The 17,427-nt window shown below is 40.3% G+C and overlaps 1 protein-coding gene across 1 annotated transcript in view; it reads left to right on the plus strand.

Annotated features, from left to right (window-relative positions):
• Window positions 1–2,572: 2,572 nt before the first annotated feature.
• The window catches only part of LOC119424130 (protein shisa-6), a 25,421-nt gene continuing 10,566 nt past the window's right edge, over window positions 2,573–17,427 (plus strand). Inside the window, exons 1-2 of the mRNA XM_037691598.1 lie at window positions 2,573–2,621; window positions 9,727–9,789. Coding sequence (XP_037547526.1) covers window positions 2,573–2,621; window positions 9,727–9,789 — 112 coding nt within the window. The remainder of the gene's footprint in view (window positions 2,622–9,726; window positions 9,790–17,427) is intronic.

Raw genomic sequence — 17,427 nt, forward strand, 5'->3', positions numbered from 1 at the left:
TATATATATATATATATATATATACACACACATATATACATATATATATATATATATATATACACATACATATATATACACATATACATACGTACACACACACACACACACACACACACACACACATATACACATACACACATATATACATATACAGATACATACTTAAACACATACATAAACACATACATATACACATATACATAAACATATACATATATATATACACATACACATATACATACACATATGTACATATATACATATAAAATATTTTGTAACATAACCTTCCCGTTTAGGAAACTATTCTTTCTAGTTTTTATATTTATTAAAAGTATAGTTTCCTCAATAGTTTAGGGTGGCCGAAGCTACCAATATCCATCCTGTGGTACTACATTTGGTGGATAAAATTGCTCCCTCCACTCACCAGGAGACAATAAAAATAAAAAAAAGACAAATGAGGTAATTTATAAAAGAGATGTCTTATACACAGTGTAAATTCTACCCATTTGAACATCTTGCACCAAAAACATAAAGGTCCAGATTCAGCTTGAAAATTACAAACATTCACTATTCAAAGTGTTTAGTAACTGGGGACATCACCATACTGCTTGTTTAGTTTTATTAATTACTGTTCAAAACATTTTTGAGTTGTCATTTTAAAAAAGGCTGTCAGTAATAGATCAGTGAAATGAAATTAACAGAAAACATTTAGAAGTAAATCAGTTATAGTTCTTAACATGTGAACAAGCCCACAGACTAAAACTCTAATCTGACTGATCTAATTTATGCTCTCGTTTGTTTTGTCTGCTGATCTCAACTCAGATGCAATCAAAATGGAAAACCTGCCCTGAAACTGCATATAAACATATTTTTAAGCATTGTCAGAGATCTGATGGCAGAGGATCCGACGCACAGCCTCAGAAAGGTTTTTAAAATGTTTATTGAGTAAATAAACAGCTTCTGGTGTCTCAGGTCCAGGAACTGCATCTAAAATGATACAGAGGGGAAAGGTTAGTGTTTGACAGAATAACAAATAGTTATCTGAATACAGACGGTCTGGTGAAACACTAACCTTTCTTGTTGTAACGGGGTGCTCCAGCAGAGATGTAGAGCTGCAGCGACCAAGGGAAGTCCAGAGGCGTAGTCGAGGATGAGCAGAGTTCATACACGGGATCTGAAGAGGAGACCGTACTGAATGGAAAGGCAATGGTGAAATCCAAAAACAGGCGTAGGTCGTCAACAAGGTCAGAAGGCTGAGGCACAAAAGTGACAGGCAAAAAGCGTGGTCGGGGGTAACAGGCGTGGATCAAGATTAAAGAGCTTTGAACAAAGAGTACTGGATAACTGTGGCTGGAAGCAAGCAGTTGATCTGGCAACATAGTGGAGAAAGCAGGAAGTATATATACACACAAAAACTGGTGGAAACCATCAGCAGCAATCAGAGAGAGAGGTGTGGCATGAAAAGAGGCTGGCAGAAGCAGCAGAGGAAAAACCCCAGGAGAGCAGAGAAGGAAAAGTCAAACAGTGATCAGAGTGATGAGAAAAAGGGAAAAACAGAGTGTAGACTGTGGCAGATCCCCCACCCCTTAAGGCGCAGCACCTGACGCACCCCGAGGTTAGTCCGGGTGAAGGCGATGGAAGTCTGATGAGGGACATGTCGATGATGTGACGGGAGGGGACCCAGGAATGTTCTGGGCCGTATCCCTCCCAGTCGACCAGATAATGGACACCTCGGTCCCATCTCCTGGAGCGGAGGAGTCGGCACACAGTGTAGGCGAGTGCCCCATCAATGAGCCGGGCAGGGTGAAAACGGGAGGGTAAAAAGGGCTTGATTTTGGATACATGAAAAGATGGGTGGATTCTCATAGATTTGGGTAGGGATAAATGGACAGAAACTGGATTAATGATTTTGGATATGGGGAAGGGGCCAATAAAACGGGGAGCAAGTTTGCGTGATTCTATTTTTAATGGGAGATCTTTGGTGGAAAGCCATACCTTCTGGCCCTCCTGATAAGTGGGTTGTTGAGACTTCCACCGGTTAGCCCCTTTAATGTAGGCTACGGAGGTCTTCAGGAGGGCTCGTCTGGCTCTCCGCTATATGCGTTGGCAGCGTAAGGCTGACTGGTGAGCAGAGGGTACTTGAGCTTCACGCTCCTGGATGGTGATAAGAGGGGGCTGAAAACCAAAAACCATGTAAAAAGGGGACAGACCGGTAGCAGAGGAAGGGACAGTGTTGAGGCCGTGTTCAACCCAAGAGAGGTTGGGGGACCACTGGCTGGGATCTTTCTGACAGAGGATCATCAGCCTGGCCTCAGCCTCCTGGTTCGCCCTCTCCGTCTGGCCATCAGTCTAGGGATGAAAGCCAGAGGAGAGGCTAATGGAGACCCCCAGGAGGTCACAAAATTATCTCCAGAACTTGGAGACAAACTGAGGTCCTCTGTCGGAAACGATATCTGTGGGCAGACCGTACAGGTGAAAAACTTCACGTGGCATGATCCCAGCCAGGGACTTGGCTGAGGGAAGAGGGACCAGATGAACCATTTTGGAAAAACAGTCAACAACTGTCAGAATGATGGTGTTCCCAGAGTTGGGAAGGATAAACTCCCCAATAGAAGGAGGTGAGGAACAAGAATCCTCCTCCATAATGTGAAAGAGGGCATCAGGTTTAGTGTTTTTGTGACCAGGTCTATAGGTGAGGGCAAAGCTAAAGCAGGGCGTAGGTCGTCAACAAGGTCAGAAGGCTGAGGCACAAAAGGGACAGGCAAAAAGTGTGGTCAAGGGAAACAGGTGTGGATCAAGATTAAAGAGCTGTGAACAAAGAGAGTACGCTGGATAACTGTGGCTGGAAGCAAGCAGTTGATCTGGCAACTGAGAAAGCAGGAAGTATATATACACCCAGAAACAGGTGGAAACCATCAGCAGCAATCAGAGAGAGAGAGAGGTGTGGCATGAAAAGAGGCTGGCAGAAGCAGCAGAGGAAAAACCCCAGGAGAGCAGAGAAGGAAAAGTCAAACAGTGAACAGAGTGATGAGAAAAAGGGAAAAACAGAGTGTATGTAAACTGTGACAGGTATTCTGGTCACTGCGTTGCCACGTTGCACATCTAATCCAACACAGAGTGTCTGAACAGAAAACACAAGAACAAGAATCATTGTTACTTTAGAAACATGCATGCCATAGATTGTTTAAAATTTTTCTAAAACAGACTGAATTAACCCGCTTTATTTTTAGTCTCAGCATCACTCAGAGCCATCTCTGACTACCTGACTGCTCACCACGGTTCAGACTGAATGTTCACCTGCAGCTTTAAGGCATTCTTTAGCAATTCTTTGTATAACTTCTATAAACAGAAGTATAGAAATTTGTTAGTTTATGCTTTTAAATATAATAAAAAGGCATTTATAGCATTTCTTGTTGTTTTATTTCTAATCATATTAATTCTTAAATATGGGGGAGTGGTGGTGCAGAGGTTGGAGAAGGTGGGCCTGTGATTGGAAGGTCGCTGGTTCAACTCTCTGGACTGACGGCATCAAAATGTGTAAAGGTGAAACACCCACACCTGCCTCCACCCTCATTTGTCCCACTCTGGACTCTTGAGCAAGGCCCTTCACCCCCACCATTTGCTCTCCTGGGTGCCCTAGATAGCAGCTCTCTGCCCCACACAAAGGGGTGTGGTAGCTCGGTGGTCTGTGGTTGTGTCAGGAAGGACATCCAGAGTAAAAACACCCACCACAAGTCTTCATAGAGTTAGTTCACCGTGGCGACCCCTGAGGAAAGGAGCAGCCGAAAGACAAAAAATGCTTAAATGTTTGATTGTCATTCAACATATCCTTGAAAAAGCCATAACAAGAAAAAGATGAGCAGTGGTTTCTCATCTCAGAGAAGATTTGTTATCCTCACATCAGTTTCTGCTCCTCAGCATGACGTGCAGCTGCAGGTTAGACTCCTCTTGTTACCACAGACACTAAACAGACAGACATTTATGAGCTTCATTGAATATGTTCAACAGCAAGTATCTCTGATTTCTGTGGATTTACCACCCTTGAGTGCATTTTGTGTGAGTCGCTGTTAAGCAAAGATATGAATAAAATGAAATTAGGAACACAGAGGAGACACGTCCCATCTATCTTCATAGCTTGAGCAAATATGGAAAGCTCTGATGTGAGAGCGCCGGGCCTCGCTCTCCTCCTTCACGTATGTGACAGATGTAAATGGATGTTTCACCAGTTGGCTCTAATGCATTTTTAAACAGGCACAGCAGCAGACAGCAAAAGAACGTGTCGCGACGGCAACACTACCACAAAGTCTCCATCCATCGCTGCCTCCTCCTCCTCACACGCACACATCCCTTCACACTGCAGAGAATAGCTGTCATTCATCAAGTTTCTCAGTACAATAGGCTTGGTAAAAGTCCCATCTTTCAACTAAAGCACCTCCACAGAGCTGAGCGCCGGGCCACGACACAATGTATGTGTGTGTCTGTGTCTGTGTGTAGGTGGAACCTTATCAAAATGGTGACACGCACAAAAAGAGTGTTTCAGCTTGTTAAAGAACTGAACACCCTCAATTCAAACATGATGACATGAGGATAAGAACTTTTCTCCATCAACAGAGTTGAAGGCCCCCTCCACACCACTCAGTGACCTACTCCCTCCAAGACCAGCAGGACCAGTTAGAACTTCCTATTAGAACGTCCTGTTACAACTTCATATTAGAAAACCCTATTAGAACTTCCTACTAGAATACCCTATTAGAACTTCCTATTAGAATACCCTATTAGAACTTCCTATTAGAAAACCCTATTAGAACTTCCTATTAGAACTTCCTAGTAGAACTTCTTTTTAGAAAACCCTATTACAAAACCCTATTAGAACTTCCTATTAGAAATTCCTATTAGAACGCCCCATTAGAACACCCTATTAAAACGTCCTATTAAATCTTCCTATTAGAACTTCCTATTAGAAAACCCTATTACAACTTCCTATGAGAACTTCCTGTTAGAACTTCCTATTAGAACTTCCTATTTGAAAACCTTTTAGAACTTCTTATTAGAACTTGCTATTAGAACTTGCTATTAGAACTTCCTATTAGAACATCCTATTAGAACACCCCATAACAACACCCCATTAGAATGCCCCATTAGAACACCTTATTAAAACTTCCTATTAAATCTTCCTATTTAATCTTCCTGATAACACTTCCTATTAGAACACCGTATTAGAACACCTCATTAGAACTTCCTTTAGAACTTCCTATTAGAACGCCCCATTACAACACCCCATTAGAACACCCTATTAAAACTTCCTATTAGAACTTCCTATTAGAACACCCTATTTGATCTTCCTACTAGAACACCCCATTAGAACTTTCTACTAGAACTTCCTATTAGAACTTACTATTAGAACTTATTATTCAAACGCCCTCTACGGGAGTGGTGGCGCAAAGTTTAAAGAAGGAGAGCTTGTGATCAGATGATCACTGGTTCAACTCCCGGTACCGACAACATCAAAATGTGGGTGGGAAAAGTGAAGCACCCACACGTGTCTCCACCCTCATTTGCCCCACCCTGGGCCTTCAAGCAAGGCCCTTAACCCCACCATCTGCTCCCCCGGGCGCCCTAGAGCAGCTCTCTGCTCCATACAGAGGGCTGTGGTAACTCGGTGGTCTGTGGTTGCATCAGGAAGGGCATCCGGTGTAAAAATAATTGCCAAGTCTTCATTAGACTTAGTTTGTTGTGGCCACCCCTGAACAAGGGAACAGCCAAAAGAAGAAATAATAAATAAATAAATAAATTAGAATACACTATAAGAACATGCCATTAGAACAATACTGTATAGCGGCAGATTTATTAACTCTTCTGTGAAAAGACAATGAATATGTTTTATGCTCTTAATATTCATTTTATAGTTGTTCCTGTTTTTCTTCTGACTCCCTCAGATTCTTTCCTATATGCTCATCATTATATATAAACCAGCAGCCTGTTGCTATGATGACCCTTCCATGTACACCAACTGTTGTACCACAGGACGAGACCCCACCCCTCTCCACCCTCTTTTAGATAGGATGCAGCTACATGCAACCGTTGGTTTTGCCACACATGTACAAAGTTATCACTATAGGCACTAGTTCGGTATGTGTGAGAACAAAGAAGCATGACTTGACTGTTGAAGCTGCATAATGAGGGAATGACAAGATCCTATTGGTCAGCAGTGGTGGAACACAACATGTATAGAAACTCATTGGAATATCTTCTTTGTAGCACTGACAGTGTGGTGTGGGTGTGATGAAGTGCAGCCTAGATCTAAGGCCACCCTATGCAGTCTTGCTTCAAAGTTTTTAGACAAACAAGTCACTGGTGCTGGCAGGCTCCACGTCATTGGTTCTCTGCTGCAGCAATGATAAATCATCACAACCTTGCTTCCGAAGCTTTGTGGATGCTCAAAACCATCATGGACTGATCATATATAACGAGGAGTCCACTGTGCTTTTATTATAGCCTGAAGATCTCACCAAGATCCTGAAAAGACCATCAATGGCCTTGGCATTTTTATTTTTATATTAACGAGGTCGTCATCTGCGGAGAGGAGAAAGGAAGAGTTTGCGCTGGTCCTTATAAGCGATAATAGTGTGTGATGAACAAGTGCTGCCCACAGACAGATTGTAACGGAAGTGTTTAACTGCCTTTTAATGTATCAATGACATGTGCCCAATGATATGTCACACTTCATTGGGCACTTTTAAGTGGGTATACAGAAATTCCCTAGCTTTTCTAGTGGGTAAATGCTGTATACCAGCGTATCAAGACTACACCACTGGTTGTCATCCAGTCGGAAGGGGGCTTAACAGGAAGTACATAGATATTGTTATTTAGACTGAAGAACTGAAACAGGATGGGAGCAAATATTCATTTAGACAAATATGAAGCAGTATTAGGGTTACTAATTGGCCTGATGTGATGACGGTGTTACATTGTTTTGTAATCTTTGCAGTTTTTTTACACTTGATGCAGAGCAAAGAGGGGGATGTGAAACTACCCTCCATACAACCCATAAACCCATATCATTTAGGAAATCATGCTTTTTACTATTTATGTTGCATAAAAGTATAGTTTCCTCAAATGATCGGGGTGGCCCATGGGTTAACTGAAGATTAATCTTTGGGGCCAAGATGACCATTGGCTACCTCTGTCTCTGTCTTTATGCTCAGTGATAAATATAAATTAAACAAATAAATAAATAACTCTTCTTCTACACAGTGTAACTTATACCCACTGGAATATATTGCATAAAAAACATTATGGTTTACTTGCATTCCCTGTTCCACTCCAGTACAGAAAAATACTTATCTAGAAAACTACAAATAAATTCCTCAGCGACTGGGAACATGGACGTATGACTTGTTTACTAAAATGTGAACAGCGGTCCAGTTGGAGGTTGGTCTGGTGTTCCAACCCCAGTACTTTTATCTCTAAACTGCATGTTGCATCATTGTTCGTAACCTCCTCTGTTTTAAATGTACTAGTTTTTCATTTGATAACTACAGATATATTTCACTGGTCTGATATTTTACTTGGGTTTTTTTTTGTCTTAATGGATGTATAGTGCTGCTTTAGGGCTTCCCAGTCATGTTTTCAGATCAAGTTGCTCAATGTTTTCATCTTTACACATTTTATAATCTTGTCCTTTTTTTTGTTTGTGTAGGTGCATTTGTGGTATACTAAGTGGTATAATGTGCATATCCTGAAATGTAAAAAAAGTATTCTGATGAGTTGTTTTTGATCATGGCTGGAGCTTGCTCCAGTTTATATTCAGTAATCTAAGTATTTGAAGTAGAATTACGAGCCAACAGGGAATCAACTCTAGTTCCTTTTCAAACAGCTGCTAACTTTCAGAAAGCTGGACGTAATTATGTAGAAGCAGATTATAATTTTATATCCACACTGTGAAAATCTGTACATTTGCAGGTTTTAAACACCTGAAATTATACATAAAATGAAAAGAAAAAATATATTTTTTTTTTATTGTAGATTAACAACTGTAACTTAATGTAAAACTTTCATTTCATTAATGGGGTGGCTGTGGTTGAGTAGTTAGAGCAGTCATCCTCCAATGCGAGAGTTGGGGGTTCAAATCCACCAGCAGTCACATGCCGAAGTGTCCCTGGGCAAGACACTGAACCTCTCACAGCCTTGTAGTGTAAAGCGCTTTGAGTATCTTGAAATAAGATAGAAAGGTGCTATATAAGTACAGTCCATTTACCATTTAATAAAATATATATTCTTACGTTAAAAACAGATACAATACATGTAATAATGTATAGCATTTTTTATTAACATTTTCAATCTGGAAATGTCCTTGTATCTCCAAAAGCAGACACATCTTTCATGCAAGTTTCCTCACTCTGGCAACAGGAGGGAGCAGCCTAAAAAAACAATATAAATAAAAAAGTGTACATGAGTGAATGATGGATGGGTGGATGGGTGGATGGATGGATAGCTGGATAAATGGATGGATGGATGGATTGATACAGTGGATAGATGGATAGGTAGATTGACAGATCACAGATGGATGGGTAGATGGATGGATGACTGGATGGATGGATGGATGGATGGATGGATGGATAATGCATGGATGGATGGATAGCTGGGTAAATGGATGGGTGGATGGATGGATGACTGGATGGCTGGATGGATAATGCATGGATGGATGGATGGACGGACGGACGGATAGATTTTTAGAACAGGGTTTATTAGATTAGCTTTACTTTAACATCCAGCTGCAGAAATATTACATTATATTATATATGTTTATATTATATTACAGTCTTTGACATTTTTACAGTGCCAGTCTGTGAGAAGAGAGCCAACAAAGGTCTGTAGGTGTTTTCAGAGCAACGTGGCACCAGCTGGACCATGATGTGGGACATAAATCACCTTCGCATGACGTCAATTAGCAGAGTATTAAATAAGACTTTTCTTCCTGGATGACCAATGTTTAGCTCTAATCTCTCCTTTTTGGCTTCACGGCTCTGCTGGAATACGTTTTTATTTGTGAGGATTCCTCCTTCAGTGACCGGCCTTTGTGTCTGTGTTGGTTCCAGAGCAGTTGTTAATAACGCAACATGTTTTTCATGCTCATGGATGAGGTACGACACGGACTGCGGTGTGTGCTTTTCTTCTAATGAATAACGTTTTTCTGCTTCGTGGTTTTTGTGTTCAGCACTCTGCACAGAGATGATGTGTTTTAATGATGACTCCTATAGACAACGTGTCTGACTAACCTTCACTCTAAATAACAACTTTCTGTTTTTCAGGACACAAAGTTATAAATATTGTACACCACCTGTGCTGTATGTTGCTCTGCTTCTTCAACGTGAATGTTCTGGATTCTGTTGGATGTAAACATGTTGCCCATCCAAAAATCTGTCTTCTGTTCATTTCTTTTTACACCCATATTGTTAATTTGAGGAAAATTAAAGGGATATTTCACTAACACCCAAACAATTGAAAATTATTTACCCATTAGATACTAATTCAAACAAATGCACCAATTTAGTTTAGTCATTTCTTGTAAATTACATAAAACTGCTAGAAAAACCATATAATTTTCAGCCTTTTTGTGTGAATTATCTCTTTATCCATTTTAATGCTGCTCTCTGTGTGTGGTCTGACAGTGTGTTCCTCGTGGACACTCAACAGATGTTTTGTTGCTTTTTCTCATTGCAGGTATCCATCAGCACAGTTATAACCATGTGGCTTTAGGTAGCCCCACACGCACACCTAAAAATGGTAAGAAACACAAGAGGGACTCAGCGACTGGCTCTGAACCTCCTCAGAATACACTTTGTTTTACGTGGATGAGTGAAAGCTCCATCGACATGGTCCTCCTTTCCATTTGCTCCATTCTGTTTCTAAAAACGAGGCTGTTTTGTTGAAGATTGAATCATAGACGTGTCACAACCCGTGGGGAGGACAGTTTTTCTGGGAGCAGAATCAAACCGCAGTCAGTTCCCGTTTTTTTCTTCTTAAAAGGGAATTCAGTGCAGAGCATCAACTTAATGTTGTCTGGGTCAGAACATGCTGTAGCTGACACACTGAGTGGAACCAAAAGTTATCATTTGTAGGAGCAACACAGTGAATCTGTTTTATTACTGATGTCACTCAGCTGTCAGTTCAGGATGGTTCTGAAGCCGAGGCCGACTCAGGGTCAGCTGTGGAGGCTGCAGTGAGTGGGGAAAAGAAGTCCACCACTCTTCACTTCTATAATTTTACATATCAGGACTTGGTAAAAGTGCTGTTGTCTTCCCAGGGTTCTAAAATGATTCAAATAAATCCTCAAATGAACAAAAGCTCAACAGATTTCACATCGTCATCAGTTATTAAGCACAAATTAAGCCAAATGGAACAAGCTGTGTGTGAAAAACAGACATTTCAGTGAAATAGACCACACCGTTTTTGCTCTGCCTTTGATTGTTTACAAGGCCCTAATGTAGCCGGCCACGTCCTGCAGGGATGTGAGCTTTCAGAAACAAAAGAGACATCGAGCAGAACTCAGCTGTGTTGACCTTGTGCACAATGTGTTAACTTGTGGTAGATATACATCACATTCAAAATAGGATAAATACTCTTAGTTCTGTTTCTGGTTGATCAGTTATTTAAACTAAATGCAAATTATCTGTGCATCAATGTTAATCTTCCTTTGGCATTAAATTAGTTTGTTGCTTTTTAAGCAACCGGGACATTGTTTCGCTGCAAAACCAAGTGACTTTTTCACATGTCGACAGTTACAGCTCTGTTACTACACTGCTTAATGACACAGATGAGCATCACAAGTGTGTTGGTTTCAAGTTCCTTTGCTGCCTCGAATTGTCCACAAATCACACCGAAATGGCCCAAAAAACATCTACGTCCCAACTTGAAGTGTTTTGTGAAAGTCCCCGTGGTCCACTTTTGGTGCTTTCATACAATTAAAAAAGGAAAGTAGTAACCAGGATCTGTCCGTTTTCTGCTCTGGAGAAAACAATGCCAAGGTGAAAAGACATCAGCAATGACCTAAGAGGAGCCACTGTTGCTGCCCATCAGTCGCAGGGGGGTTAAGTGTAACTTCCAAGAAGTTTTGGGCTCATCGTTCTACAGAGAGAAAGATTATTCATGAGAGGAACACATTTACTGGGATGTCCAGTAAGTTAAATGTCTGTTGGGTAAATGTTCAATCCTTCCCAGGACTGAACGCCTCAGCAAATTTACCCAGAGGTCAGACAGTGCAATTATAAGAGAAATTACACCAACCCCCTCAAATTCCATGTACAACTATGCAGGTCTCACTTGGCAAGGGAAAGGTTAACGTTCAGAGCATGAGACATGAAAGAAACAAATGAACAAGTATGGCTTTTTGCGTTACAAGAAAAAAAGCCTCTTTTCTTTATCAAGAACATGGCAACACAACATAGCAATGTTTCCCCCATTATTCAAGGAGGGCTCCCTGCTCTGTCAACTTTCATCTGAATGAATTACAAATATTTTTGGATCAATGGCCACTGTACAGAAGGAGCCAAAGTAGAGACATTTACCCATAATGCACAGCACCATGTTTGGTGAAAATCAAACACTGCACATTAGTAAAAAAACAACTCAACAACAGCACCTTGGAGTCACTGAGTCTGCCATGAACTCCTCTGTAGGCCAAAGGATAAATCCATCCATCCATTACCTTCCTCTTGTTCTGAAGTCAGGTCTCGGGGGCAGCAGCTTGAGCAGAGAAGTCCAGACATCTCTTTCCACAGCCACCTCTTCCAGCTCTTCTGGGAGGATCCCAAAGCGTTCCCAGACCAACTGAGAGACATAGTCTTTTCAGAGTGTCCTGGGTCTTCCCTGGGGTCTCCTCCCAGTCAGTCATGCCCAAAGAACCTCCCTAGGGAGGCGCCCAGGCAGAATCCTTACCAGATGAACGAACCAACTCAACTGGCTCCTCTGGACATGGAGGAGCAGCGGTTCTACGCCAAATCTCTCCTGATAACTTACCTTCTCACCCTGTCTCTAAGGGCGAGTCCAGCTACCCTGCAGAGGAAACTCATTTCAACCACGATCTCATTCTTTCTGTCACTGCCCAGAGTTCATGGCCATAGGTGAGAGTAGGAACCAAAGGATTCTCCAGTTAAATGTGAGACCATCTGTCTGAAATCTTGTTGGGTTATGATGCAACAGAACAAAGATCCCAAACCCAGCAGCTAATCTACAACAAACTGCTGAGAGGTAAGGTTGGTCCAGTCAGAGTCCAGACCTCAACCTCACTGATATGCAGCAGTGGGACCCTCAGAGAGCCCAATGTAAATTTAAGTCTACATACAGGTATGTCAATGAATTAAAGCAACACTGGAAAGAAGAGTGGGCCAAACCTTCACTTCAACCAAGTAAGAGACAAAACCAGTCGTACAGAAAACAACTCAGAGTTGGAGGAGGAGCTACACGTTGCTCATGTGTTGAACTCAGTTTTTCACACACAAATTTGTTCGTTTTTATTGGTTTTTGTTTGTTTAATAAATATATGAATTTTAGTGCACTTGAGGTTGAATTTAAATATTTTAAGAATCTGGTAATAAAATGAAAAACAATATATTTATGTCCTGATACGATAAAAGAAAAATAACAACTAAGAACTGGAAATGGCTAGCCGTTCTTTTTCCCCACGACTGTATTTCATTCTGTCTGCATTTACCAAATCACACTTAGATTGATTAATTTTACATTTGTTTCATTCACAAACATTAAAAAAAGACTTTCAGTCACTTGGGAGCCGTACATGAGTTCTGCAGCCAGATTGGCTTCTCTTCATGGACATAAATGACCATATGGTGTAGACCCACTCACTCAGATAAGCAGGCCACATGCTGGGAACAAATGCCTGGAGATCAGTGGAGAACATGAAAAATCCATTTCAACAACATATCAAACACCGGGCAATTGATCACGTCAGCCTGAAATCCTTCAAATGTTAGCGTGCCGTGCATTTCCCAGATAAAGCCAAATATTCCAGCCCTCCCAGTGCCTTGCTCCTGAAGATACAGCTCCGTATCACAAGCAGAAAATGAGCCGTCGCACAGACTAGTAGAGAATTAAAATCTGAATTCATGAGAATAATTGTTTGTCTCCGCAGAACGGGCTGACTGTGGAGGTTTGTGTTTTCTTTTCTTTCTCTCCATCAACGTTTCTGAAATGTTGTTTTTTTCATTTGGGTTTGGTAGCTCACCGGTCATTGAGGCGTGGTAAGTCACACATGTTTGATTTCATCACAAGTCCTGACTCATAATCCCACCAACCAACCCTCACGTCTGTCTTCGGGTCTTCCACCTAAACTTTTTTCTTTTCAGACCTGATTTAAGTAGAAGCTCTGCTCTGATGAGAAACTTGTAGGTTTTGTGTTGTAAGCTAAACAAAATTTAAGACGATGTTGAAGATATTACATGATTGCTAATGTCACACGAAGTTGGCGTGGTAACGCCTGATTTGTGCTCTATATATTTTATTGTCAACAAAACCCACAACAGATTCTTTGTTGGCTGTGGAGTGGCTTTCAAAATAATTCTTTATTTCATTTTGAACAGTTAAAAATTTCAACAAAACCATAAACAAATAAAAATGAAAATATTTCCACCAAATTATTCTGGAAACAAAACAAAAATGTTTGAAAATGAAAAGGGAGCAGGAAGAAGCAATGGCTTATCCAGTCCTGTCCCTAAATTTACATACAAATTCTGAACCAAACCATTTTCGTAAAAAGATTAGGAACACAAAAACACAAAGTATAGACCGAAAAAAAGTGTAGGTAGAAGCACATACTTATTATACCTTCACTTTGTTATACATAAAAATCAACGCAGCAGAATTTTGTATATAATTTTCTAAAACGTATCAAAGCTTTCAAAATAAAAGCACCCCAAGACCAAAAATAAGGTTTATGTGCAACTTTCGTTTAGACGTGATAAAAAGTTTGAGACTAGCATTCTTTTATTTGGACTTTAATACAGAAGTAAGAGCACGTCAGTCTGTTATAATCAGAATACTTGTCTGCAAAGTTATGAACAGTTAATATCTTACCTAGTGTAGATGTTTGATTTACCTAAATTTTGAGGCATCATACGAACACTATTGTAGAACATTTACAGGATTCTCATTTTCACATTTTGTAGTTTAATAAGTGATCTGTTATTATTAGCAAGTGAGAAGAACAGCAGGGAGAAGTTGTGCCACTTCCTGTGTAACATGATGCACTTCCTGCAGGGATATCATAATATTGTCACTGGAATAACACAAAACTGGTATTGGTGCAAAATGCTGTATAATATCATTCACATGAATGGCTATAAACAATTCAAAAAAGCAGAAAAAAACTTGGGTCTTGGCTCATTCAGACAGTGGTGGAGAAAGTACTCAAACACTGTACTTAAGTAAAAGTACATATAAACAGACAAAAATGTACTCTAGTAAAAGTAGAAGTACCACATTAACATTTTTACTTAAGTAAAAGTAAATAAGTACTTGCTTTTAAAATACTTAAAGTATTAAAAGTAAAAGTACTTGCTGAATGTATTACCTAATGTAATGGTCTACATATCTTTAAGTCTGCCTACCGTATGTATATTTTCTGTAATACATTAATAGTGTTGATCCATTTTAATGAACAATGCTGCAGATAATACATGCATTCAACCTTTATTTAGACAGGTAAATCCCATACATGTTTTTATTGTGTTTACTCTGTGACACAGTTCACACATGGACTTGTGATTCTGTGCATCAATATTTCAGGGATGACATGCAGAGTTTAATGCCATTAATCAAAATAAGAAAGAGGAATGATTATACCTTTGAAAGTTTTTATTTAACACAAATCAAAACCAATGTGTCATTTTAACTGCAGTAAACACATTTAAGTAAAAGTTGTCTGCCTGAACAAAAGGGGCATTAGACACAACTAACAAAGGAATAGGCTCTGATCATTTCCACTGATATTTCAACTCCAGTTTGTCATCAACACTAGTTAAAATACTGTCCAGTCAACCTTGTAATGGGTCAATATTGAACAATATTTTAACTTTCTGACACCATTTTTAAAACTTGGACCTGAGTGTCGAGCCATTTGGAGACATCTCTTCTCTCCTGTCCTAACATCATGAACTGACACATTTTAATATTGCAGCAAGAATTTCTTGTTCAAGTTCAGAAGAAGTTGGTTTTCAAAGATTTTTGAGTCCAATCTGGCTCTTTTGGGAGAGATAATCTGTCCTGTTGTACTGAACAGTCTTTCAATAATCTTTCAATAAAGCCATGGGTGGCGTGTTTCTTCTGGGTGACTCTCTTGCGGTGGAATACATTTTGGGTGTAGTGGTGCTGTGGGTGCACCCAGCTCAGTGACATATATACTAGAATATATGTCATTGGCCCAGCTCTTCTTGAAGCTGGGCCTAACGTTACCTGCCCACTTTGCAGTGATTCAATGAACCAAGTCCCCTCTCACCATTGGTTACTTTGAAAGTAACAAACAAATCAAAAAGCTGCAACATGAATGTAACTTGTAATGCAACACATTACAGAAATGTAGTGTAGTAGAAAGTACAGATACTTGATGTAAAATGTAGTGAAGTAAAAGTATAAAGTACCCACATTTAACTCTATTTAAGTAAAGTACAGATACACGAAAAATGTACTTAAGTACAGTAATGAAGTATTTGTACTTAGTTACATCCCACCACTGCATTCAGACTGTGATAACTCATCAGTCTGGTCAGAATTCTCCAGACCGAGTCAGTCTATAAGTTATTTACAGCAGGTACATAGCTTCAGAGAGAGTCCAGTCAACTCTAATGTGATGTTCTGCCTAAAAGTTATCAGTAGTTAACTCCTGGTCAGTCATAGAACACAAAGTAAAGAGGAAGAAGCAAAAGGCTTTGTTCAGACAAACAAGTGATAGTTTATTAATTCATTTTTCAGGCTTATAAATCAAATCTTTCTGAAAAACAAGACTCTGAAATGAAAGAACACTACACTTTTGCACGGCACCATGAGAGAGTTATTTTATAAGCATGAAGAACAATTAAAGAAACACCTGTAGAGTTACAGTATATATAGGTATATTTTTTGTGACTGAACTATAGATTTTTATGACCTTACAAGTTAAGGCATGATAAACCGTGTAGTCTCTTCCTTGGATTTGTTGGCAATGAAAATATTTGGCAGGAAATAAAAGCTGTACAGGTCAATGGTGTTTTAAAAGTTGATCTCTGTCACTATTTGAGCCAGGTCTGTGTGGTCGATGTGTGTCGTGACAAAGTGAAACATGTCTGTTATTGAAATGTCCCAGTCTGAAATGATTCCCCTTGTTGATGCAGGATTGCAGACAGTCCACTTCACAAATCACTCACATCTTTCAAATCCCATGTGTGCAGCTCCCAGGACCTCCTGCAGTCACCCACCTTCTCCCACAAACTCTTTCAAGCCTCCTTTGTTCCATCCAGTTGTATTTCCAGTCTGTCTTTTGTTCCTTTTCATCACCATCTCGTCACTCCTCTTCCCCTCCTGCTCACCATCTTTCAGAAATTTTATAAAGCCCCTATTTTTGTATCTGTCCGTTGGAGGCTGGACCCACGCTGCAGCTCTGCACTGTGTGACGGACTCAGCTCACAAGGGAAGCAAGATAGAGCAGAAAGAAATAAGAGAGAAGGGAAGACTGAATGTAGAGAAGAAGAAAAGTGGGAGGCAGCATGGTAGAATAGATAAGACTGACAGAGTGAAGAATACAAACGTGGATGGGACAGACGTCCTGGTGTTTGTGTGTGTGTGTGAAGGAGAAGAGTCGAGTGACAATAAAAGAGGACTTGCAGTCATCTCCTCCACCTAAACATGTTCATCTTCCTGGAATCACGTCGCTCCAACAATAACCCATCCAGACATCATTCCCTGCCCGACCTCAGGTCCCATCAGAATGACATGACTGTCAGCTGTTCCTCCACAATCAGCTGTTCCTCCACAATCAGCTGTTTTTCCACAATCAGCTGTTCCTCCACAATCAGCTGTTCTTGTACAATCAGCTGTTTTTCCACAATCAGCTGTTTTTCCACAATCAGCTGTTTTCCACAATCAGCTGTTCTTGTACAATCAGCTGTTTTTCCACAATCAGCTGTTTTTTTCACAATTAGCTTTTTTTCCACAATCAGCTGTTCTTCCACAATCAGCTGTTCTTTCACAATCTGCTGTTTTTCACAATCAGCTGTTCTTCCACAATCAGCTGTTCCATCACAATCAGCTGTTCCACCACAATCAGCTGTTTTCCCACAATCAGGTGTTCCTCCACTATCAGCTGTTCCTCCACAGTCAGCTGTTCTTTCACAATCAGTTGTTTTTCCACAATCAGCTGTTCCTCCACAATCAGCT

This window comes from Nematolebias whitei, chromosome 17 (assembly GCF_014905685.2).
Source record: "Nematolebias whitei isolate Nwh7 chromosome 17, NemWhi1, whole genome shotgun sequence".
Lineage (NCBI taxonomy): Eukaryota > Metazoa > Chordata > Actinopteri > Cyprinodontiformes > Rivulidae > Nematolebias > Nematolebias whitei.